At 46.0% G+C, this 27,022-nt stretch overlaps 1 protein-coding gene across 2 annotated transcripts; it reads right to left on the bottom strand.

The window, feature by feature from the left end:
• Positions 1-719: 719 nt before the first annotated feature.
• On the bottom strand, positions 720-18,220 carry hsd11b2 (hydroxysteroid (11-beta) dehydrogenase 2). 2 transcript variants are annotated; one of them, XM_084681874.1, is made up of 6 exons: positions 17,606-18,220; positions 9,557-9,769; positions 8,532-8,720; positions 5,459-5,644; positions 3,362-3,499; positions 720-2,315 (listed from the first exon to the last, which is right to left on the bottom strand). In XM_084681874.1, the coding sequence occupies exons 1-6, from the start codon at positions 17,877-17,879 to the stop codon at positions 1,903-1,905; spliced, it is 1,413 nt and encodes a 470-aa protein (XP_084538000.1). In that variant the 5' UTR covers positions 17,880-18,220; the 3' UTR covers positions 720-1,902. The 2 variants fall into 2 exon arrangements, with proteins under 2 accessions (XP_084538000.1, XP_084538001.1); XM_084681875.1 differs by lacking the exon at positions 8,532-8,720 and having other exon boundaries at positions 17,606-18,218.
• Positions 18,221-27,022: the final 8,802 nt, after the last annotated feature.

The following is a 27,022-nucleotide window of genomic DNA, read 5'->3' as shown; positions in this document are numbered from 1 at the left end:
AATTGAACAGACAAATTATGAACATTTTTGTGCAAATGTGTTTTTTTTTCCTAGACGTGGAACTCGCACAAAAGCTGAAAATCAATCTTTAATAAATATGGAATCACCCTCTAAAAACAAATTTTAGATCATTGTTGAAGATTGAAACTTGTGGGTCTGTGCGGGTTGGTATCTTTCACACACTGATCCCTCATGGGATGTAACTGTTACACTGTGTGTATGACTGTTACACTGTGTGTATGACTGAGTTACACTGTATGTTACACTGTGTGTTACACTGTGTGTATGACTGTGTTACACTGTGTGTATGATGAAGGTGTTGAATATTGTTCTGCTCTTGCGTTGATTAATTGAGTTTTTCGTTGAAGAGAGTTGGCTGGGTGGTGGTGGAGGGTGGTGGTGGTGGAGGGTGGTGGAGGGTGGTGGGGGTGGAGGGTGGTGGGGGTGGGGTGTTTTTTTTTTTTTGAGAACTCTCCCCCCTCCCTCCCCCTCCCTGTCAATTACACAATTGATAAGAAATGTCACGATGACCTCAAGGCGTAATTGAACGAGGAAAAATCCTGGAATTAGCAGAGCCAGCCGCCAAATGCTAATTGAGGGAATTAAAAATGGGTGGTTGGTTTTGAGTATGAGGGTCAGTTGGTGAGAAAACAAACCTTTTGGAAACAAAGACAACCCACTGTTTGAGCTCAGCGCTATGGAAAGTGACGGTCCAAGTGTTTGAAAAAGTCAACTTTAATACTATCAAAGAACGAACCAAGTGAACAATTGTTGTTTGTTTGTTTTTTTCATCCGTTTTTCATGATGTGATATAAAATTCACAGTTGAAGTGATTCATGTGTAAAACCAAAAATAAAAAACACTTGGCATAAAATATTCTGATTTAAGTGACAAGTTAACAGTGAGGTGAAAAATAAAAATAAATGCACATAAGTACAAACAACATCTGAAATTCAATTTCTAGGATCCATTAATCAAAAAACTTGATAATGACATATTTACAAAAACAAGGCCAAGTTTGTGTCTTTTGCTCTGTACTGTATGACTCAGAGCAGGCCATAGGGCCTAGTTCAAATCAGCCACAACAGCAACAAAACAAATGAATTCCACTACATACATTTCTGTCATAATGATTGTTATGATACATAATGATTGCGACCAAGGCACGTCTTCAGTGTGTATTTGTATGTTGTCTGTGAATGCAGTGAAAAACCAATATGCTGTTGCCAGTAGTAAATGTGCGTTTTTATAAGCAGATTTTATTAAGTTTGTAGTCTACAATGTGTTCGTAACTGAGCTAGCTTGTGCCTAGCACCTAATACAGTACACAGGGTCATAGACCACAGGTGTGTGTCTCACAGGTACAAGGCTAGCCTAAGCCTAATTGTTTGTTGTCATGGAGATAGCTCAACCATCCCAAGCTAGTTGACTTCTAGGCTTGTCTTCTCTGACACAGAACCCACTCACTGGCTGCCATGTAATATTATACAAGACAAAAAAAAACACACGCAAAAAAACTTTTGGTGCAATTCAATGATCCCTTCAATAATACATATTCAATATACAAGTAAAAAACAAATATACAAAACGAAACGTACGTCAAAACACAACACTATGAGCCTGTTACAGAAGTGGTCCTACAGATTCGTAAACACATTTATATATATTTTCACACACACATCTATAGTTTAGACCAGTGGTTCTCAACCCTGTTCCTCAAGTAAAGTTTTAGATGTTTCCCTGCTCCAACACACCTGATTCAAATGAATGGTCGTTAACAGGCTTCTGCATAACTAAATAACGACCCATTCATTTGAATCAGGTGTGTTGGAGCAGGGAAACATCTAAAACATGCAGGACTGGGGGTCCCTGAGGACCAGGGTTGAGAACCACTGGTTTAGACTACTTGTCTACTTTCTCGATGTTGTTGTTGTTATTGTTTATATTGTGGTTCAGGCCATTTAAGCTCAGGCTGTGTTCCTTCCTCAAGGCCCGGGGTGCCAGCTTCTTCCGGACAAACAGTTTCTGGAGGAACCTGTCGCTGATGCTGAAGGGAAAGTAACTGTAGATGAAGTACATGAGTCCCACACCGGGGCCAGCGAAGTAGCGAACATGAGGCCGGGGAGAGAGGAGCGCCTCAGAGATGGTGTTGATCACAGGGCTGAGGTCTTCGTTGGCTGTCTTGGCGTAGCTGTGGAACAGATCCTTGGTCTCCTCCATGTAATCCTCTCCGTATTCCTCCAGGAGGGAAGGACTCAGGTTCTGGACCAGGTGCTTGAACTGTTTCTCCCAGTATTCCTGGTTACTGGACTGACCTGAGAAAAGTGGGGGGGGGGGGGCGACACGGCAAAAATGTTCAGCTTTGATCTTCTCCTACGTAGCTAGCTGAGGCATGCTGCTCGTGCAGGATAGTGATGTTGGTCTCTCTCCCTCCAGTCGTATTTCTCACTATGTGCTATTGTTGTCTATGCCGTGGGATAACACATCAACAATGGATAATGAGGTGAACAAGGGCTGAAGAGGAATGATGGGTTGGTGGGAAACAGACAACTGTAAACAAAGTACAGGCACACTTTGTCCCGACATCTACTCTCTAACCCTCAGGGACTGCTGTTGGCCGGCCACAACTTGAAGTCAATGAGAGGAAAAAAGGCAGTTACAGAGAGGAGATGATGTGTCCTGTGATCCAAATATGTAAACAACAGTGGTTCAAACGCTCTGTTAAGCATTTTTTCTTACTTCGGATCCTCAGTAGTGCAAATCTGCTGGATTTAAATGTGCTTTGTACGGTGGGGATGTTCAATGTTCAAGTGGTTTTCTGTTCCCTAACCACTAATGGGTTGCATCACAGACAACACTTATTCTGTCCAGCAAAAGTCTAGACCACCACTGCCTTAAAGTGTCCACCCTCAAAGTGCTGTGAGGATCCAGTTTACCAGCTACAGTTTAATGTGGGTGCAACCGCAAACCCACACACCCTCACCCCTCCCCCCATCCACCACCTGCTATTATCATCAAATCTTTCCACTTGCCCTCAACCCCATCACCCCCATCCCTCAACCCTATCACCCCATCCCTCAACCCCATCACCCCCATCCCTCACCCCCATCACCCCATCCCTCACCCCCATCACCCCCATCCCTCACCACCATCCCTCACCACCATCCCCCCCATCCCTCAACCCCATCACCCCCATCCCTCAACCCCATCTACCCCATCTCCCCCATCCCTCAACCCCATCTCCCCCATCCCTTAACCCCATCACCCCCATCCCTCAACCCCATCGCCCCCATCCCTTAACCCCCTCACCCCCATCCCTCAACCCCATCCCTCACCCCCATCCCCTCCATCCCCCCCTCACCTGTCTTGTAGGAGGATGGCAGGATGGTGGAAACTTTGACCCCCCAGGGCTCCATCTCGTGCCGCAGGGTGTTGATGAAGAGGTTGAGGGCAGCCTTGGACGCCCCGTATGCCGCCAAGCATGGGAACGGCTGGTCTCCTACAAGCAAACACACCCTTAGTTAGAAGCTTGTCCTGAGGGGAAAGGAGTACACTTGGATTCAGAATCCGTAGGATAGTCAAGGGTGTGCAGAGGGAAAGGAAGCAATACCTACTCCTTTTCTTCATGCAAACAGTAGACTCACACCCCTTAACCAATATTCATATAGACATTTTGCCTACAAGTCGCTATTAAGTGCACACTGCATCGCTCTTTTGAATCATTTCTAATACTTGAGCTGAACCTAACTGAACTTGTCTGGCACAGTTAAGCTATGGGATTACTTTGCAGTCAACCAAACGCTCAAAGTACTTTAATGGATTACCAACACTATATCCAACCTAGGCAATGAGCCAACACCATTATATCATCCAGTGGGCCTTAGTTATCTTACAGTGAATTTGGAGCAACACAAACTGTATATAAGTCATTTTCTTACATTTAATCACAGTCTTTATCCAATAAAGATTACCTGCTACTCAGAAAAGATTATGCCTGTTTATTGTTCTTTGGTAACCATAACTGCAATAAAAAAGAACACGATGTACATCGTCGGTATGCAACCTGTTATTATATGCTATCAAAATAATTCATCTGGCAACGCAGGTTTGACTGTAAAAAGATTTCCCTCCAAAAGAACTGTTCAAGCCCTGTAGCAGCGCAGCTTGGCTCCGTTTCAACACAACGTCAGGAAGAGCTCTGGGGCAGGTTGAATCAACCCCAAAACATGGGACGGCTACGGCTAGACACTCAGGAGAGAGAGACGTCTCCGGTTGATATAAAGGAAGCCTTGTTTACAGTTTTCTGGGAGCGATGCAGTTTAGGAATAAAGACAGTCCCAGAGATGGTTGCAGAGATAAGAGGCAAGACCCAGCGCGTGCCAAGTTGAGGCTTCCCCCTCCAGCCTTTCATGGAAGGGAGGATAGGATCGGAGACAGGTGGGCCGATTGAGACTCTTAAAAATGTATGTTTTCGCCCTGAAGGCGTTCGCTGAATGAAAGACTCTAGTTGTGAATAGCTTTGATGTATGTTTCCTGGTATCCCAGAGTAAGATATAGTCCTCTGCTCTATCATGACCATGGGCGTATCTAGCCCTATTTTGGAGCTGGAGCCCCCCCAAAAGTTTCATTAGCCCCTCCCCCCCCCCAATTCTTTTCTTCTTCATATTTTAAATCTAAATTTGTTAATTTCTCTTCCTAAAACCCATTAGACTAGAGGACACTATTTAAAAGGATAAGTAAAAAAATGTTTTCTGGGGGAACATGCCCCCAGACCCCCCTAGTTTTGCTAGTTCACAGGAAAAATAAGGCTTAATAAAAAGGTTTTATCTAGGGGCTCAGCCCCCCCAAAAGTGGGAACCTAGATTTGCCCCTGGTCATGCCAACATTAGACTCTTTTGCTGATTGCTGGCTAGGAAGACCAACATTAACTGAACTTTGGCAGCAGCCAAATGTTTTAGTTATGATGTGTGCCCACACTGCAGTTCATGTTCATGCCTCACAGTTTTAAGATGATCTCAAATCGTAGTAATCAGTCACAGCAAAGTAAAGAAGAACCTTAGTTATGCCCAGCTGCCTCCAATACATAGTATGACGAGAGAAAGGAGGAGAAAGGAGAGAAAGTGCTGATTAGGACAACAGAGTTGCTGCACATGTATGTATCACTGAGGACTGACAAAGTGATATCATCTGTTTGTGCGTGCGTTTGCGTGAGCAATGCTGCATTGGCATGGGTTTGTTTTCCAATGTGGCAGGGACAAATCTTTTGAATTATTGAGGATGCGGTTGCCGTTATGTAATACAATTTTCTTAATGGAAAGTGTGTATGTGTGTGTGTGGGGGGGAGGGGGGCAGAATGACCGCTTTCAAAAAGCGGATTGGACACCTCTGACATGTATAAGGAAACGTCCATTCCTGCTGTGTGGTGTGTGTGTCGCGGTGTGTGCGGTCACACGCTCACCCGCTGGGCTGGAGATGGTGATGATGCGTCCCTTGGCCAGGCGCAGGAGGGGGAGGAATGTCTTGGTGACGAACAGAGTCCCAAAGAAGTTGACCTCCATGCAGCCACGGAAGTTTGACAGCAGAGACAGCTCGGCATCGCCAAAGTTCACGCACACGCCGGCATTGTTCACCAGCCCCCAAAGACCTGCGAGAAGAGAGAGAGAGAGAGAGAGAGAGAGAGAGAGAGAGAGAGAGAGAGAGAGAGAGAGAGAGAGAGAGAGAGAGAGAGAGAGAGAGAGAGAGAGAGAGAGAGAAGAGAGAGAGAGAGAGAGAGAGGGAGAGGGAGAGGGAGAGAGAGAGAGAGAGAGAGAGAGAGAGAGAGAGAGAGAGAGAGAGAGAGGGAAAGAGAGAGATGGAAAGAGAGAGAGAGAGACGGTAAATCGAATTGAATGTGATGCTACACCATCCACTCCACGGTTTGAGTTAAGTGGTAAAGCAATAACAGCAAACTGCTCTTTTCTGTTACTCAGGTGCATTTTCTTGCATGTTCCACAGAGGGGCAGTCTTTCTTGGTTGTACAAATTCCTTGAGATGATACTCTGACATAAGGGACAATGTTTGTATTATCCGGCAAGATTTTCCAACAATATTTGTGCCTCTCAACACAACAATTTGGACAGCCCCAAAACTAGCACAGTAATACTAAGAAGGTTTAGGTGTCGAAGATCAACATATTGGCCAGGAGGACTGTTACGCAACTTCAACATTTCACAAGAAACATTTGATACATTTTAGTGGGGTATATTCGAGAAGATAAGCTGTCCAACATGTTTGATCCTGAACATTTATGTGGCATCTCGCAAATATGCACGCTGATGAAAACATGAGGGAAGATGGAGGCAGGCGGATGTAACATCTAAAAGAAAGGAAAAGGTGTCTACTCTTTTTATTTTGTTAGGTAGCGAAAACACTGGACAACTACAAATAATGCTGTGCAGTCAGGACGGCAGGTTTCGAGGTGTGTTCAGATCATCCTCCTTAAATCTTAAACTCCCCCTCTCTCTCGTTCTCTCTGATTTGTCTGCAAAACATCCCTTCTTAACCATTTAACGGCAGTTTGTTTCCTCTCACCCCCAGCAAAGGCTGTCAGTTCAGTTCCCTGCGTGAGACCGGGGGGGGTGACACACAGGAGGAGAAACACTTAAAATGGGAAGGAACATTCTGTCCCAAACTGGGGAAAGGAGGGAGGGAGAGAGGGAGGGAAGGACAGAGGGACGCAGGGAGGGAGGGAGGGAGGGAGGGAGGGAGGGAGGGAGGGAGGGAGGGAGGGAGGGAGGGAGGGGGGGGGAGGGAGGGATGAAGGGAGGGAGGGAGGGAGGGAGGGAGGGATGAAGGGAGGGAGGGAGGGAGGGAGGGAGGGAGGGAGGGAGGGAGGGAGGGAGGGAGGGAGGGAGGGAGGGAGGGAGGGAGGGAGGGAGGGAGGGAGGGAGGGAGGGAGGGAGGGAGGGAGAGAGGGAGGGAGGAAAGGACAGAGGGACGCAGGGAGGGAGGGGGGGGGAGGGATGGAGGGAGGGGGTGGAGGGTTGGGTGAGAGAGATTGGGAAAGAGAGAGAAATATACAAAAACAGAGGTGAGGTGTAAGAAGATATTTCCCCCCCCACCTTTGTTTACTGGCAGTGACAGTCGGGGAAAGTTGAGAAGTAGATGTTGTATGAGAACGCCTATTGCACCAACAAGACACTCTGAATATGGAGGTCCCTGTATGTCCCACCCAGAGAGATCCCTAACCTTTGGCCCCTTTAAAACCAGAACATAATTAGAACTGGGTGACTAATGGAGATTCAAACTCAAGCCCACGGAAAACCCATATCAGTTTCTCCTTGGAACAGTATTGTATGTAGGGGTGACGTGATTGGTCGAAGACAAAGGACGACTGTCCTGGCAATACAGAGCGTAGTTACATGTCAGTGAGATGATCGTGCTAAATCGTGTTATCAGGAAGCTCTTGAACCGACTGAAAAAAATGCAGACAGAAGGTGTTGGAAGTCTCGACAGGTTACGCAACAGAGGCATGCACAGATCAGAAGTATTAGGGTATTTCCATCCTATATTTATAACTCTTGATCCATAAGGGCAGGACACCTGGTAATCCCCAACGGTTCAATGGGATTGGAAATGACTTGGGCTTGTTTTATGCCTGAGTTTCTTCTTTTTAGAAGCTGTGACACATTTACATTTAGTCATTTAGCAGACGCTCTTATCCAGAGCGACTTACAGTAAGTACAGGGACATTCCCCCCGAGGCAAGTATGGTGAAGTGCCTTGCCCAAGGACACAACGTCATTTTTCAAGGCCGGCAATCGAACCGGCAACCTTCTGATTAATAGCCCGATTCCCTAACCGCTCAGCCATCTGACCCCTTCGGCGCGTTAAGATGATACCTTCAGAGTGATACCTACTGTTGTGTCTTTTTGCGTCAACAAGCCTCTTTAGTGTTCAGAGCTGTGCTTATGTGGCGCAGGGACGACTGTTGCATGTGTACACAAACACAGGTGGTCTGATCGTCTAACTGTTCCTCCAGGTCAATCTCTTTGGAGTTCATGTGTGTGTGTGTGTGTGTGTGTGACAATCTGACATGTCAATCAAACTGCAAGTCTGTGTGTTGTGCGCCCATTTAGATCAGTGACAACTACTAAAAATAACTGTACATCAAGCATCTAACATCTTATTCATAAATGTCCTATTTTGATACATAACCTAACGAGGTTAACTTTCACAATTTGTTTTGTTCCAGTTCATAAAAGTACATTAAAAGTGAAAAGATTCTGTGTATGAAATTGAATGCATCAACAATTTCTGACAGCAGATACATTCAAAGGTTTGTCAAGTCATAATGAGCTTCAATCACTACTCAAATAAAACATTTTGGTCAACTTGGTGAGGGGAATTATACTTTTTAGTTTAAGTGTTGAGCTTCTGAGCACATGGTCTTAGAGAAAATGGGTTTTGGATGGGGGGCACTGCTAATTGAAATATAATCGATCCCTACTCTCAATCCTTCTGTCATTCTTAAAATAACCCTTTTCTTTTTACCTCCACTACTCTTCCATTCCTCCATTAGTGCAGAACCTGCAGACACTGTGGTGTGGGTAGGGTTCAGTGGCCAAGAGAAATTAAAGTGTGCCCTTGATCCACAGCCAAGCCCCACACGGCCCCAGCAGTGAGAGTAGAGGAGTAAGAGAGCATGTGAGTGACCTTTCCCTCCGTCTTCTCTGATTACACCTGTGACACACACACAGTACGTGCCGGACACACACGCACACACACACACACACACACACACACATACACACACACCATGTCCTTAGATGACATTTGCAATAGTAAACACAGACGTAGCCCAGCTCCTGGTAAAGTGGCCTCACATTATTACAGTGTGTTTGCCTTCTTGGTGTATATTATGCCCCCCCCCCCTCCCAAATTGGGGCTTTTCTTCCAAAATCAGGAAAGAGGATTCACAGCCAAAGTAAACAGTCGAAAGGCACAAGCATAAACAAACATGTGCTTCAGAATAATCTCAGCAGAAAATCTTTGTCCTCGTCTTTCATTGAGGGCATTAGAAAGAATCCTGAGTGGGAATTAACTCTATGCGCCTTCAGGTTGTACCAATTATTTGTAGTGTGTGTGTGTGGTTTGTCTGTGTGTGTGTGGTTTGTCTGTGTGTGTGTGGTTTGTCTGTGTGTGTGTGGTTTGTCTGTGTGTGTGTGTGTGTGTGTGGTTTGTCTGTGTGTGTGTGGTTTGTCTGTGTGTGTGTGTGTGTGGTTTGTCTGTGTATGTGTTTGTGTGGTTTGTCTGTGTATGTGTGTGGTTTGTCTGTGTATGTGTGTGGTTTGTCTGTGTGTGTGTGTGGTTTGTCTGTGTGTGTGTGTGGTTTGTCGGTGTATGTGTGTGTTTGGTTTGTCTGTGTATGTGTGTGGTTTGTCTGTGTGTGTGGTTTGCATACATGTTCTCGCACATGTACCCATGCACATGTGCTTGTTTACAACACGCATGCCTGTGTACATGTATGTTCCCCTGAATGCATTTTCAGGAAGGGTTGGACCAGGAGTTTGACATACCTCTGAGTCCCAGTTTAGCCTTTGTGTCCAGTAGGGCCTGCTGGACCTGCTGTGGCTGGGTGATGTCCACCTGGAGGAGGGTGAGGCGCGGGGAGCAGGTCCTCTTGAGGTCTCTGGCCCCCTCCCCTGACAAATCCAGCACCGTGGCGAACACTTCGAAACCCAGCTCGTCCAGATTTCGTGCGGCTGCATTCCCGAAGCCGGAGTCGCAACCTGGGGACATAGAGACTCACTTAGTCAAAGGTATTCTTGTATTGGGGGCAGACAAAACGTGTCCTCCTGGCAGCCAGGGGGCGCTGTTCTGGTCGGGTAGCAGTATTTAGTACATTTGTGTCTTGGAAAGTAATGCAATCGGTCAAAAGCTCCAACAACAAACCACTCCATTTGCAAGGAATCACAGCATATAAAAACGGCTATATATTCCTGCCATGAATATCTATCGTGAATCGCAGAAGGTCACATTTTCATGGATACTGTTTATTTGTAACTATTAGAAATTGTGTGTGAAAAGGGTTGAGAGCTATTCCCTAGAACACTATGTAAATGCACCACGGACAAGTCCTGACTTGCAAGTCGCCCATGAACTATGGACCCCAAATCAGTCATCATTTCCATTCTAGCATTATAAATAAAGTTCAGCAGATCTTACATCACGCACAAAAGGTTCTGGTCCGAGCAAGTGCAATGTTCAACAAGTGACACTAAAAAAATACCACATGCCAAAAGCACATAATCTCTTATCACATACAACATAAGAGGAAGGATCGAGTTGATAATGCAGATAAGACACGCTTCAACAACTGCTAAACTCCGTATAAAAATGAATGATTCATTCATGTTCATGAGAGTACAAAGCTGATTGAAAACTCTTTGGCTTGGATTAGAGAAGGGCAGCTGCTGAGATGATTTGTGCCGACGTTTTAATAGTCTCTTTTACGGCCCACGGGAAACACAAACGGGAGATACCATTTTGGAATGTGGCGGGGGACATGAAACAGATGCCATGGGAAATAGAGCTGACTTTATTGTGGCATCCTATGAGATGAATGACCACCCTCAGCCTTGGCACGGCTCCCATCACGTACTCATTGGCTCACTTTTAATGAATATCGATCAAAACATCTTTAGAGCACCCAGGGCACTTCCCCAGTGCACGAGTGAGCAAACTGTAAACATCCAGAGGTTAAAACACGAGATTGCAATCATTCTTTTACTCTTTTACTCCCGCAATCATAATCTGTAATCAAATACAAGGTACTGAGGAGCCCTTTGTACAGTACCACTTGGGGTAGTAAATGAATGGGTATCAAGGGTGTCCTTTTTGGAAGGAAGGAACACATTTGTTTCTGTCAGCTACACAACTCGTCATGTTGTCTCAGCCAGTGGCTCAAAAGAGATTCGATTGTTGGAACAACTGAAGGACTACCAGAAGGATTTTGTGTTTTTGTATGCATGTACTGTAAGCAAGTATGTAAGTACTCAAATGTATTTATGTAATAAGTTCGTATAAATGTACGTATGCATGTGTGAATGTGAAATGACATGTGTTCTCTCTCACCTCTCACCTGAATCTTGTTTCCAGCAGCGAACCCTAGAGTCCTCCTCTCCTGTCTCTACTCCTCCTTCTATCTCTCCATCTCTCCCTTCCTCCTTCTATCTCTCCATCTCTCCCTTCCTCCTCCCTCCTCTTTCTATCTCTCTATCTCTCCCTTCCTCCTCCCTCCTCTTTCTATCTCTCCATCTCTCCCTTCCTCCTCCCTCCTCTTTCTATCTCTCCATCTCTCCCTTCCTCCTCCCTCCTCTTTCTATCTCTCCATCTCTCCCTTCCTCCTCCCTCCTCTTTCTATCTCTCCATTCCTCCCTCGCTCAGAGACTGTCTAGGGACGTGCTTCTGACTCACCTTATCTCTTCTAAGGACGGGGATCCTTATCAGTTAGCTGGTTGTGTTCTATCATCTTGGAAAGAGAATAACCCCTCCTTACACACACACACACACACATGCATACACACACACACACGCACACGCACACACGCACGCACACATGCATACACGCACACACACACACACACACACACGCACGCACACATGCATACACACACACACACGCACACACGCACACACACACACACACACACACGCACACATGCATACACGCACACACACAGACCCCTCCAGGGCCCAACAAATGATTACTTGGTTATCTGTTACAATGTCTCTCTCTTAAAAATGTTAACCATGCACCTACAGTATTACACCAAACTAGATTACAATGTATTTCTAAAAGAACAGTTTAAAATGATGTCATAGCCCTCTCTATCCTGTCCTCTGTTTGCAGGTGTGTTTGTGTTTGAACATACATGTATTGGTTGTGCGTGCATACATCTTTTCACCGTATAAACAACGTGTGTGAAACAAAGGGAAAGAGAGAGAGCTGAGTGAAGGATATATTTGGAGAAAGGTTCACTGGATCTTTCTGCTCGGGACTCACTACTGGAAATTCTCCAAGGACATTGAGTAAAAGAGCGCGCCAGGGTCCTGGGCAGCAAACGGGATGGGGTGGTTAAACACAACGTGGGTACTGCTGTGCTGAACAAACACGGACCACGTAGAGTGCCATGTTGACTTACCGTTGAAGAGCAGAACCAGGGTTCTGAGTACTCAGGTTTGAGGAATCTGGCTTCGTGGAATGACGACGCTGCAGAGACGAGCTAACAAAAAACGTGTGTTTGTTCGCGCCTGTACTTTTATGTGCGCCTGATTTTATGTGTGTGTGACTTTTTGCCCACACGAATATCTGAGTTTTCTGGCATGTTTGAACAACCGATAGGATGGGCTCGAAGGGCTCTCTTTCTCTTTCTATCCAACTCGGCCTCAAGTTGACCCCTCAACTCCCCATCCGCTTGATGCAACTGAAAATACTTCTCTGTTGTTTGCCTTTGCCAGGGCCAGAAGCAGAAATAGTCTGTCACTTGTCCACCTCCTGTGAGATCGGCTTCTTGGGCAGGATGATCCTGTTGAAACCAAATAGGATCTTCACATTGGCAGTGTCAAACCAAGATCTCTCTCAACGAGTGTACCATGAGAGGCCCAGCAATGAGAGCTTCTTTTACGGAACGTGATCATCACTTACTATATCGCTACACTTATTTTCCTAACTTTTCATTATTCATGCTGATGTTGGCCAAAGTCTGACACACACACACACATATTATACATACATTGTATTATATGTATTATACATATTATACATTGTAAATTAATTTCTTATATTCGACGCTCGGTATACACAGAAGTATTGACCCCATATGTCTGTGGCTTCATGCATACTACATAACCACACCTCTCATTCTCCTCTTCCACTTAGACCACACACAAACACACACACACATTCTTCTTCTCCTTGACCACACCCACACACTCCCTCTGTCCCAGAATGCTGGAGTGTAGCGGGAGGGAGAAAGCAAGGAGGCGGCTCTTGTTACACCGGTTCTGAAGTCTGAGGGCTGGTCGACTTCTCCTGCCTCTGAAACACATGTGAAGGGGGAGAGCCCCTTCTGCAGCTGTCTTTCCCAAGCCCCATCCTTTCACAGATGGAGGGATGGAGGAGGAGAGTAAGAGGGAGAGGGGGAGAGGGAGAGGGAGAGGGAGAGAGAGGGGGAGAGGGAGAGGGAGAGGGAGGGGGAGGGGGAGGGGGAGGGGGAGGGGGAAGGGGACGGAGACGGGGAGAGAGAGAGAGAGAGAGAGGGGGAGAGGGAGGGAGGGAGAGTAAGGGGAGGCTGGTGTTCCACCCTCTTCATCTCTTCCCATACCCTACCTTTTTAAGGACACGAAGGCAGGCATATTTCACTGGGCCCCCAGGGAACATGAGAAGCCTTCAGTAGCTTCGCGGCGTAGGGTTGCCGTTGGGAACGAGCGCTGATCCGAGAGGGGATATGTGGACTGGTTTCAGTCCGGAGGCTTGGTAGGGGCAGCGAATCATCTTTCTGAAGGAAACGCTGTTGTGCAACAGCTTGCTTTTTCGCTAAAAGAGGCCTCCCCAAACTGAAAAACAAGCAAGGCACCATGCGGAGATGGTTAAGTGTCCGCTGTCAGGGGCAAGCATACGGAGGGAAGGCCACACATCTGTCTCTGGGTGACCATGGTGACCATGGTGGCCCTCACATGCCCTCCATCTTGGACCAGAAAGAATCTTGGGAGAGAGAAGGAAGGGTAGGTACGTTTTGAGGCATTCAGAGTGAACGTGTGACGAAATGACTGGAAAAAACGGTACAATTTGCACGTCCTCAGTTGGTTCCTCCTTGCATGTAGTTGTCAAGTCCAGACACTGTCCAGATGAAGGGCTTCATCAGGTGGCTTGTGACGCCACAGGCAGGGTGACCGAAGTGTGAAAACCATGAGGTCGTCATGGAATCCTGCCAACGCAACAGGCGGCAATCGGCCAAGAGTTTGGAGAAAGAGGGAGCGAGAGAGGGCAGGGGGGAGGGGGCGAATAAAGCGAGAGGGTGTGAAATTACAAGCCCTGTCCTCAAACAACTCCTGGACAAAAGGGGAGGGGCAGGTTGTCACAAGTTTATCTGCGATAGGAACCACCTGGGAGATTCAGCTTTGCCTGAGGGGTTATTTACAGGGTGCGCGCTAGAAGAAAAAACTAATGTGTGTTCTATTTTGAAAGGATTCAAAACAGACCATATGTCCTTTTGAGGACAAGAGCGTCTTATTAGACTGATACATTTCTCAAGGGATGAGTGTGTTCAGGAAATCTCAGTATTAAAAAACGGTTGGGAAGACCAGGCTTTTGTTTAATTCGCAGAACGGGAACACGATGTATCGCTGACCAGCGTTAGCAAGCTACCGTAGCCTGAACAGGGGTTTTCAAGCGGTGGGAAACCGGATGATGTCAGGGTTCTCGATGCACCCGTTAGAAAGACAATCTGCACTTCTTGTCGACTCGTAAAAGGAGGTTGTTCTCCACACCCAAGAGCAGAGCAGGTCGAGCCATCGCACAGTATGTTAACACATCCCTGCGTCTCAGCCCTCTACTCCTTCACGGTTCATGATACTGTTCTATCAGTTGGGTTTCTCTAGTTCTCAAGACATCTCGGTTGTGCCACGCAGCTGTTATGAACCTTAAGATCTCCACGTGGGAAACATAGACACAGTGATATATCGTGTCTTTATTAGTCACTGTTGGCCTAGAGTCTCTAAGGTCTACAGGCTCTGGCATCTCTGTAGTGTGTAAAAGTCTCTTGTAAATGTGGTTACATGTTAAAGGGGAATTATTCTACATATTAGGGAAGAGTTGCATGGGGTATCGCCATCAATAAGTTCCCTCAACCAGAACAGAAATTGCTGATGCAAGACAATTTTCCAAGCACCTCCAAGGAAAATGGCCGTTCTTGTTTTAAGAGCCACTGAAGTCCAACTAGGGAAAGTCAAATTAATCCTTGGGGGAATTCCTCCTCTTGGACAATATTTGGCTTCAAACTCTTAAACAAACTCATGTTTGAAAATGTTCTTCAAGACTGTTCACAAATTGCCCACATGCAAAACACGATGGTAATACTCCATGCACAAATTTAAAGTATTTTCATTCCTCAGCTTGTTTTTTTAACCTTGAACCTGCAAACTTCTGAGGGCTGGATGAGAAGGTGGAACAGAGAAATTGCTCAGTCAGCCAGTGTGTAACTTCAGAGACCTTCATCATAAAAGGAATGCCAGATTTTTCTATTGTACTTCAGTTGGCTTTGTAAGAGGTTTAGAGAGTTCCCCCCCCCCCCCCCCCACACTTGTCTTAATGCCAGAGTGACCCTTGAGTGGTTTATTGAAGCTTTGGGGGCAAACAATTAACCGAGTTGGACGACTGCCCTGTCTTTCTGTTGACATGGTTTGACCATTTCAACTTTTTTTTTTTTCAATATACATGTAGGTGTGATGCTAACTACTGTATGTCAGTCGTGCACTTTGGTAGTTCATTTTGTTGTGGACCATAGTAACTTATGATGCTTTGGTCCAGGTTGGTTGGGATTAAGAGATAAAGTTAGCAGTTAGCCAGTGGGGGGCACTAACTCTGTTGGCTGACTTGTCATTTCAGCCCAAAAGTACTTTGTTGCTAAGTCCAGAGTCTTTTAATTTGTGTGTGTGTGCATGCAGTATGTCTGTCCTGACTCTGTAAGTGTGTAAATAAGTGTGTGTTGAGGTGGGGGTGTCAGTGGCATGATATGCGAAAAAAAAGAGATTAGGTTTAACTGACTGTTGTCGGATTTAAGTCTGTTACCATGCCACTAGACGGATTCTCTGTGGGGATGCCGGGCCAGTATGGTCTGCGGTGAGTCTGGATATTTGTCTCAGTATAACTTGATCTCATACAGTATATGATTAATCCGGCACAGAGCCCTCACCCCAATAAGGTAGAGCTGAAAAATTAAGTTCAAACATCAAGTTTAAACATCAGTTTCAAACATCAACATTTAACATTTGGTCGAAAACAAAGTTGCTTTGGAGACCAGTGATAATATTTACCTTTATTTTTAGACCTTGTATTAAAGTTACCTCTTTCAACTTCCCTTAGCGAGTTTGTTATCTCAGTCAGCCTAATAGCAGTTAGGAATGAATATGTGTGCCAGCTTGTGCCAAGGCCAGCGAGATAAGGCATCATTTGGCCAACGGTTCACAGTGTTGACATACAAACTATTCAAGCGAGGAGAGGGACCACGGTTGGTGTTACTCCTAGAAGTGTTACCGTGTGTAACTTAAAATCACTCGAGTTATATCAGACAGGGTTGACAAATCAAATGAATTATTTCCTTTAGCGTGGCAGGGTTGTTGATGGTAATGTACTTTACAAGTTCAGAAGAAACAAAATGTTTACTTACTGACGTAAAACAAACAAGAAAACCATACCTTTAAGAAGTAGGAGGAGGAAAAAAAATGTTTGTGGTGAGACAATTGCTACATGCATGGGATAAAGTTAATACTCACACATGCACAAAAGGCATCCACGAAGTAACAATAAAATTAGATCATTATCTTTCTTTCTCTCTCATTCAATATCCCCATAATCTCTCTCCCTTTCTCGCTGTTTCTGCGTCCCACACGCATGCACAATCACACTCCAACGTAGACTGACACTGATTATAAAGGTCCCTTGGCCCAATCTCGACATAACATAACAAAGGTCTTATGTAATCATATAGATCTCAGCAGTGGATTAGTTCACTGATCAGTTGAGCCCCTTAAACCACTTGGACGTTTACAATAATTGATTATTACACAATCTTGCAAAATGCGATTACTACTATAGATTTACATAGCGCCTGACTGAAATGTACATAATATTTCAACGTTTAACATTATGCAATTAGTGTTATGGTGTAGAGTCTTGATAGCCAGCTATTTGCTGAATGCCAAGTGTTGCCATGTGCTGGTGCATGACAAAGCACTTATTTAACGGAGTAATCTCTCTCCCTCCCTCTCTCTCCCCTTTTCTCTTGCTTTTAACTCAGAAAACTGGGACATATCTAATCAGGGACAATTATTGTCAGACTCGTTGAATGATACCCTGTTGAACTGGAACAAACACAGCCGGTGATCTTCGCACAATCTCAGGGCAGAACAGGATACACACATACAGAACGTTCATATGGAAATTTACTGTACACCGTGTGAACTCAAGCAACCCAGCACTTTGATCATGATAAGACTTGGAAGCGAAAGTTTTTTTAAGTGTCAGTTTTAGGGCACAGGTGCTTACGCCTCTTAACATAGCTAAGAACACGAACGAGGCTGAACACAAATAAAGAGTTCTTGACATCTATAGCTTTAAAATCTAGGAAATGTTGCACTTGCGATAACTTTATAATAAAAAGATTCCAAACAGAGACATTTATATTTCTAAAACTACACAGAGGAAGGGAGAGATACACAACAAAGATTGAGAGTGAGATAAACACACACACAAACAATCAGATTCAGACTGGAGGCCAAGATAAGCATTCCACAAGAATAACCTCAGCCACAACTCGTTAGTCAAAAAGGAAGGTTTGCCTTACCTGTGATGAATACGACCTTGCCCTCGGCAGGCAGCGCGGGCATCGGGGCAGTCCTGACAGAGTAGAGGCAGCAGGCGAGGCAGAGGGCAGCCAGCACCAGTACCGCGGGCATGCAGAAGGTCCACAGTCTCTCCACCAGCACTGTGGCACTGAGCCAGGCCACCAGCGTTGGCACGGCGCTGATGTGGGAAGCCAGCACTTTCTTGATGGCTCCGCCGACAAACACAGACATCACTCCCATGTAAAGCCAGAAGGGCAGCGCATAGTCTTCCATGGTAACGCACAGACGTCAGGAGAGGGAAACGTCAGGAGAGGGAGACGTCAGGAAAAGAAGACCAGGTGTTGGAAGAGGCTCTTCCAAGGTTCTTGCAACCAACTCTCTCTCTCTTCTTCTTCTTCTTCTTCTTCTGTGTGTGGCTTTCTCCTCTTGTTTTGTTGTTCTCTGTCACAGAGTGGAAGGTGTCTAGAACAGACCAGTAACAAGATGCCTCTCTCGCCCTCTCTCTTGCTCACACACGCAGAAGCACACACTCACAGACACACAGGCACTGTAACACCCAACACACTGCACACCTACTCGTGGAGGAGGAAGAGTGGAGGTTAGTACAGTACACAGGGCTCTGCTCTCTCTCTCAAGTGTATATATAGAGCAAGCTGCTGGGGAGGGGAGGGACTATGGAGAGAGAGATCTAATCTGCGCCCAATGGCCAAAGTTTTACAGCAGTTTAGAGTAGCAGAGGCAGGAACCCCCTCGCCCCCCCACCCCCACCCCTCAAATACACCGCCTCTTAGGCTACCCCACCCCTCTCTTTCTCTCTATTCCTCCCCCTCTCTCTTTTCCCCTAATTGTTGATAATTCCCTCTTGGAGTGTGTGTGTGTGTGTCCTCCTTTTCGCAACTCCTTTCTCTCTCTTTCACTCGTTTCTCTCTCCCATCCTCTCCACAGTTCCCCCTAATTGTCGGAAACTAGATGAGAATTGTGTGTGTGTGTGTTTGCGTGGAAGGTGTGTCTGTGTGCTGAATGAAAGCTATAAATATAATAGCTTCACTCAAGCAGCAGTTATCCCAGAGCAATTAGCCGCCACCCAGGGCATGTATATACTGTAAACTATACAGGACCCTATTGTGTAGGGGTGGAGGGGGCAAACACTGTGCCGCTGAACTGAACCTATCAGAGTGGGAGGACATTGTCTGGAGGGGTTTACACCATGTTTGGGGTAGCTTGTACAAACCCCCCTGTTCAAATCCATCCTCTACCACACAACCTCATCCCCCTAACCCCTACTCACACACACAGCACAAAAGGTGTCTGTCTGGCCTATGAAGCAGTTCATCAATCACCCCGCCCTTGACCACAGATTCAGCGCTGGCACAGGGTCAAAGGTGAGGGCAGTGAGCATTGTTTCACCAAGACTGAGCGAGACTTCTTCAGGTCAGGTGTTAAAGCCAGCAGAGTCGACCTCAGAGGCATTTCAGTGTCTGTGTGTTTTGAACACGTACTCCTCATTTCGTCATTTAGCAGCAGACGCTCTTATCCAGAGCGACGCACCCTCTTAACCCCTTTCTGCATAGTCCTCTTGATCTTGAAATGGGGGAGGGAGCGGGAGAGAGGGAGGGAAAGGAGAAAAAAAAGTCAATTGAAGCCAATTTTTTTCAGGTGTGTTGTTTCATGCTTGATTTACACAATCCCTAACAACATCGTAATCCCCTCCTCCCTTTCTCTTCTGCACCTCTTTAACACGAACAAGTGGCATTAGTATGTAAATCGTTTTCACTTGATTTTTGTTTGCACCAAGTAACAACGTTGTTGCTGTAAATTACTGCGCTGAGAAGCCACTTACACGGTGGTCACGATCAAAGGAAGCTTTGGCGTTGTGCGGCGACCACTGCAGTTCCTCCGAAACAAGATGATGGACGCCTTTCCGGTTCAAAGGCCGAGCACGTCGCCCGACAGGACTCCGGTCGACCCCTTGACCCAGATCACCCGACACAGGTCAGCGCACAAGAGCAGACCAGACTGAGAACTCACTGATGCATTAGCAACGGTATTAGGACGGAGTGGCGATGCTGGTATTAGCAACTCAAGCTTGACCTCTGACTCATTAAGTATGATGTAAACTTTCCAAAGCCTCTCATATCCATCGGAACATGGAGATGGATGAAAGTCAAAGAGAAGCTAGGGATTTCAGGGGATGTGATTAGGACCTGCAACCTGATTAGGACTTACTGAGGAGAGGGGGGCGGGGGGCAATTGGAGATTTAAAGAGGGGAGGTGGGGGTGAAAGGTCACATTAATGCACTAACCCCCTTTCTCGTAATCGTGTCACGCCGCTGAGGAGCGACAACCCGACGTTGCAGACGGGAACAGGAGGAACAACGTGGGCTTGGTCTCACATGTCTGACCTGCCCTCTTCCTCGCTGCTGATCTGTCGTGATCTTCTCTGGACCTCACCTGGCAGAGGGGGATGTCCCTTCAGCTTAAAGGCTAAAACACAGATAGAGAGGTCAACTGCATGTGTGACCCTACAGGATCGCGTTTGTCCTTGCCCATCCCACGCTGGATTTGACACGGCATGGCACTGCCCAGCCGAAACGGGCCTGTTTCCATTGCCAGCGCGTCGAGCGGAGCACTGCACAACAAAGGCCATCTCTGACAGCCGAAGCTTTTCAGCCTGACAATACTGAAAGGAGACTCTGGTCCAGCCAAGCCAATGACACTGATTAAGTTGTGGCTGGCACAGGGGAAATGCACAACAGTCCCTGACCACTTTAATAGCTCCAGGAATTCACATAACCGTTATTTCTAAGAACTGGACATGGAGGCCATTGAAGATGTTTTTGTGATTATATCCAGGAACATCACTAGGCAGTTTTCGTTTATCTGACTGATTGAACATGCAGTACCCAGACTGGTCCCAAGAGGGAGACGATGGGAGCCCTGCAAGTGGGGAAAGCAAGTTTCTTCATGAATATTAACATCATGTTTAGAGATATTCAATTAGTGTTTCTCTCCCATAATATTCCTTAAAGGGGCCCAAAATACTGTACAGTATGCAATGTATAACTAATAAATAATCAACTAGCTAGAATACAAGACAGTAATTTCTTCATACATAAAAGGTTCAAAAGTGATTTAATTGAATTTTGGAGCTGGCCACCTACTATTTCGATTTGCATCATTTTATGATGGGTAATTGAAATCCTATGAATTTCATCAATATCACAGTCGTCGTTTCAGCACTGGAGTGAATGAGAGTGAGACCGTGGGTCCTTCAGTGTACGCCTTTATAAACAGCGTGAACCAGGGAGAAACACTGTCTGACCAAGTCATCTAAACAGGCTTAGCTTGTTATATCCCATTTTATTTGTATAGCCCTTTTTACAAGCAATGTCACAGAGGGCTTCACATTATGCCCATTGAACTGCACCTAAATCAACCCAAGACCCTCAAGGAAGACAAGTAAAGACTCCCAGGAAAACTCTGAAAGAAAGGAGAAGTTCAGTGAGGGATCCCCTCCTCCGGTAGCCAATCGCAAAGCTCTGACGAGTGCTGCAACGTAATTCTCTCTCTGATTGGTTGTCTGACGTTGACTCAGTCGTCAAGGATACCTAAGCCTCTCTTCATGGGTTCCGCCACCGTGACAAAAGTTCTATACATCGTATGACGTCCTGGCATCCCACCGCGAAATCGTCATTTTCTTCAACTGTCTCCCAACATGTACACAGTCAGCGGACCGTGTAAGCCCGGAACTCACACGTCTTCATCGCTCACGACGCTCTGTCCTGCGTAGGCGCAAAAGATCCATGTGACAGGTTGAACCAGCAGGTAAAGAAGGAAGATAAGTGCGTATACAGTTGCACTGATGATTAGTAGTCTTTTGGTTGTTTTCAAAACAAGCTTGAGTTACAGAAGCAAGGAATTTGAGAGTATTGATTGGTTGACGGGGTCCACAGAACACAATGTACAATATGCAGGTATTCTGTTGGCCTGTCAGGCTAACATGAGAAATAGCATAAATACAATTAGCCTAATGAAACCTTTTCAGAGAAAAAACATTCAAACAGGGGTCACCGAGGTCATTGTGGTCAAATACGCTACCAAACATCGGTGGTCTGAACCTCTTTCAACTCAGCCAGTGGCTTACTTTGATCCACAGATTCTGACCTCCATGAGAACAATGGTGTATGAATCTCCATATTTAGATTCCATTCTGTGTGGTGTGTATGTGGGTCTCACTGACATCACGCTGTGCAGAGTCACATGCAGTGCTTGAGGCTGCTGTTAAAACAAGATTTAGGGTAATGCTTATTTCATGCTAGAAATTGTGCCTTTTTCCCTCTCTCGCTTCTTCTGGTTTTTTGATGTCTCTCTCTCTCTCCCTCTCTTTTTCTATCTGCTTTCGCACACAAAAGACAAAACAGCAGGGGTCTCACAGCCGGACATAATGACACACTTACCAGGGTTTTGTTGAAGTTAAAGTGTAACTAGGTTGAGGCTACACTAGATTGAAAGACTGTTGGGTAAACAAAAAGGACTCTTGTTTTCTTACAGTACATAATTCCACAGTCCATACATTTGCCATAAGAGAAAGGGCTTTGTTGCAAGTGCATGGACAAATCAGTCGGTGAGAATCAGCGAGAGAAAAAATTATTTTTCTGCTGGTCCCAAATCTGTTTTACGTAATGAATGTATGTGTGTGCACCATAATTCTGTGTGTGTCATAATAATGTGGCAACTTAAAACAAGAGAAGAACTAAATGCAGATGAATACATAAACAGTTCCGATTTTACAGGTACCGTAGGCTTCAGTTTGTTGTAGAAGGATAACATATGTAGACCAGCACGTGAGTAAAAAACTAAAGACATATTGAGATAAGGACTATCCCTGAGAACGATGGTATGAAATGTGATTTAGGGTACACACACACAAGTTTTACATGTGTTTGTATTGAAGTCAACACAGATGCAGATCAGCCCACTTAAGGTGACCATTGTCTGACTCAACCCCGCCACCTGTTGTCCAAGTCCAGAGTCAAAAGCCCAGATGTTTCCCTGTTCCGACACACTTGATTCAACTTGATTTAAATGAATGGTTGTTACTAGGCTTCCGCATAGCTAGATAACAACCCATTCTTTTGGATCAGGTGTGTTGGAGCAGGGAAACATCTAGAACGTGCAGAACAGGGGATTCCTGAGGACCAGGGTTGAGAAGGTAGAAGGTCTACAACTAAGTTGTGTCTTTGTACAGAGGTGCAAGAACTGGAAGCAATCAGTTTGTTTGAAGAATTCCCACATTCATCATTTAAGCTACAGAAAGCTTGATGAGGATGCAACTGTTTCCAATAGAAGTTGTACTTGACCTGTGAATGGCTTTTGTTCCCAAACAGGACAATTAAGTAGCACAGATCAAAAGTAGCCTATTCCTAAAACATAATGACAGATTGTTATAGATCCCTCTTCCAGAGATAGTTGTATCAAACCAGGGTTTAGGATATTTTGGGAAAGGAAGGATATTCGCCAGTTTGAGATACCTACATCAAGCAGTGTGTTAGATCAGGTTTGTAGTGGTAGTCGACTAGTGGCGGCTGGTGACTTAGCAAATTGGGGAGGACATTTGAAAACCAACCCATGGCGTCATGTTGAATTGTGAATTTTACACGCATTTGCCGTGAGACTCACGCGTATCATCCATTTCTCACGCTCTCACGCAACACCTTGTATTTCTCACGCTGAGTGGTATGGGATAACTTGTCCCACTATATAGGCCTACCCTGAATGGAGGAGGCGCAGGCATACAAAGGGAAGTTTTCTGTCGAGTTAAGAGCTGTCTCGAGCTATACACAGTTAAATGGCCTCTACCAGCCAATCAGAAACATCACTAACACCCCCCTGCGTAATCCAAATTGTGTGAAATGGCTGTGACAGTAAATAATCAACAAGATCGTCTTCCCCATCCTCCTCTCTGCGTCCGTGTCAATCCTTTAGGGCTGCCGTAACAAGCTAACTGCTCGATTGCTAACGCAAGTAGCTAGCTACTGTTCAAGGAAAAAGGGAACAAGTATATCTGAAAAATTTACATTTGGACAATCTCCTCTGCTTCTATGGACAGCTTTCTTTTGTGATTTAAAAGCAATTTACAATTTGCACGTTATAGATTTGCTGTGCTGAATCACATAGATGAACTATGAATCGCTTTACCACCAATTTGTCAGACTCAAGTAGGCCTTCCAAGTATACTCTCCCACCCCATTACCAACACCATCACCAACACCATCACCACCACCATCACCATCACCATCATCATCACCACCACCATCACCACCATCATCACCACCCCCATCATCACCACCACCATCATCATCACCATCACTACCATCACCACCACCCCCATCATCACCACCACCATCATCATCATCACCATCACCACCATCACCACCATCATCATCACCACCATCACCACCATCACCACCATCACCACCATCATCATCACCATCTGTCACATCCGCGCACGGCCAACAGCCCTCTAGAGGGCGACACTCACCCTAGAGCACCTAGCACTAACATTCTTCTACACTGGGCTCCACCTGCGGTGATCAACACTTCCTATTTAAGCACTGGGTGTCTTTCCCTCTTCACTCTGTCATGAAGTTTGTTGTGAGTATGCCTTCCGTTCGTGTATTAGTTGTGTGCTTCTACACCGAAGGGGATACTTATTTCCTTTTGGATTGTACTTTTGTTTGTGGATTACCTTTTGTTAGACTAAACCATCCTACCATGGAATATACCTTTGTTAAATTAGAATAAACTATGTTGCACCTGACCTGCTATCCGCGTGTGTACCTGAAAACCCCGGCCTGATACCATCACCACCATCACCGCCATCATCACCATCATCATCACCGCCATCATCACCATCATCATCACTGCCATCATCACCATCACCATCATCACCACCATCATCACCACCATCATCATCACCACCATCATCACCACCATCATCATCACCACCATCATCATCACCACCATCATCACCATCACCAACCATCATCATCACCACCATCATCACCACCACCATCATCATCACCATCACCACCATCACCACCATCACCATCACCACCATCACCGCCATCATCACCACCACCATCATCATCACCATCACCAACCACCATCATCACCACCATTATCACCACCATCATCATCATCATCATCATCATCACCATCATCACCATCATCATCACCACCACCACCATCATCATCACCATCACCATCACCACCTTCACCACCATCACTACCATCACCATCACTACCATAACCATCACCATCATCATCACCACCATCATCATCACCGCCATCATCACCATCATCATCACTGCCATCATCACCATCACCATCATCACCACCATCATCACCACCATCATCACCACCATCATCATCATCACCACCATCATCATCACCACCATCATCACCACCATCATCACCACCATCATCATCACCATCATCACCATCATCACCACCACCATCATCACCATCACCAACCATCATCATCACCACCATCATCACCACCATCACCAACCATCATCATCACCACCATCACCGCCATCATCACCATCATCATCACCACCATCATTATCACCACCATCATCACCATCACCAACCACCATCATCACCACCATCATCACCATCACCGCCATCATCACCAACCATCATCATCACCACCATCATCACCACCATTATCACCACCATCATCACCACCATCACCATCATCATCACCATCATCATCACCACCACCACCATCATCATCACCATCACCGCCATCATCACCAACCATCATCATCACCACCTGCACCACCATCACTACCATCACCATCACCACCATCACTTCTCTTCACCCCACCCCCACTCAACAAGTCTTTTCTCAAAAATGAGAATATTATTTTTTATATATATAAATGATAGGCCTATTGACATTTGTTATGGTTTACTTCAACCAATTCCTCTCTTTTTACATTTCGATCTTCCTCTTGCCTCTCTATAATAGAGGAGGAGCAAGCTCTCCTCCCTCCATGGGCTAGCCTTCCCTGTAGCCAACAGTCATCCTAACTGGCTCCTTTCCTGGAGCCAACAGTCATCCTAACTGGCTCCTTTCCTGGAGCCAACAGTCATGCTAACTGGCTCCTTTCCTGGAGCCAACAGTCATGCTAACTGGCTCCTTTCCTGGAGCCAACAGTCATGCTAACTGGCTCCTTTCCTGGAGCCAACAGTCATGCTAACTGGCTCCTTTCCTGGAGCCAACAGTCATGCTAACTGGCTCCTTTCCTGGAGCCAACAGTCATGCTAACTGGCTCCTTTCCTGGAGCCAACAGTCATGCTAACTGGCTCCTTTCCTGGAGCCAACAGTCATGCTAACTGGCTCCTTCCCTGGAGCCAACAGTCATGCTAACTGGCTCATTTCCTGGAGCCAACAGTCATGCTAACTGGCTCCTTTCCTGGAGCCAACAGTCATGCTAACTGGCTCCTTTCCTGGAGCCAACAGTCATGCTAACTGGCTCCTTTCCTGGAGCCAACAGTCATGCTAACTGGCTCCTTTCCTGGAGCCAACAGTCATGCTAACTGGCTCCTTTCCTGGAGCCAACAGTCATGCTAACTGGCTCCTTTCCTGGAGCCAACAGTCATGCTAACTGGCTCCTTTCCTGGAGCCAACAGTCATGCTAACTGGCTCCTTTCCTGGAGCCAACAGTCATGCTAACTGGCTCCTTTCCTGGAGCCAACAGTCATGCTAACTGGCTCCTTTCCTGGAGCCAACAGTCATCCTAACTGGCTCCTTTCCTGGAGCCAACAGTCATCCTAACTGGCTCCTTTCCTGGAGCCAACAGTCATGCTAACTGGCTCCTTTCCTGGAGCCAACAGTCATGCTAACTGGCTCCTTTCCTGTAGCCAACAGTCATGCTAACTGGCTCCTTTCCTGTAGCCAACAGTCATGCTAACTGGCTCCTTCTTGGTTCCAGGACAGCTGCTAAACTGGTTTGGAAGTCTCTGAATTCAAGGCCTTCTCCAGTGAACTTCTCCCCAGTAAAAACTACTAATTTCCAGTTCTGGATTTCGCAAAACATTGTTGTGCAATCAGATGAATAGCCAATCATCTTTTCCTCGTGGGAAAAAACGTCACACCATTCCTTCACAATATAAACTGCGTAAATAAGTCTTCGAAATTCCGCTGGTTCCAGTGGGATTTTAAAATCTCCTGTAATCCTGTTAACGTGCAGGATTTCCTCAATGACTCGAGGAGATGTTGATGTATGTTGCATTGGTAAGGGGCATGCAAGGGGCATCCTACTGAATGGCTGCTTGTAAACAGTATATTGTTGCTACAGTCCTGGAGTACACGAGTGGGTTAACACAATCTTCACGCTCATGAG

This window comes from Hypomesus nipponensis, chromosome 19 (genome assembly GCF_054491055.1).
Source record: "Hypomesus nipponensis isolate SF chromosome 19, ASM5449105v1, whole genome shotgun sequence".
Lineage (NCBI taxonomy): Eukaryota > Metazoa > Chordata > Actinopteri > Osmeriformes > Osmeridae > Hypomesus > Hypomesus nipponensis.
This window is presented reverse-complemented; position numbering and strand designations above follow the sequence as displayed.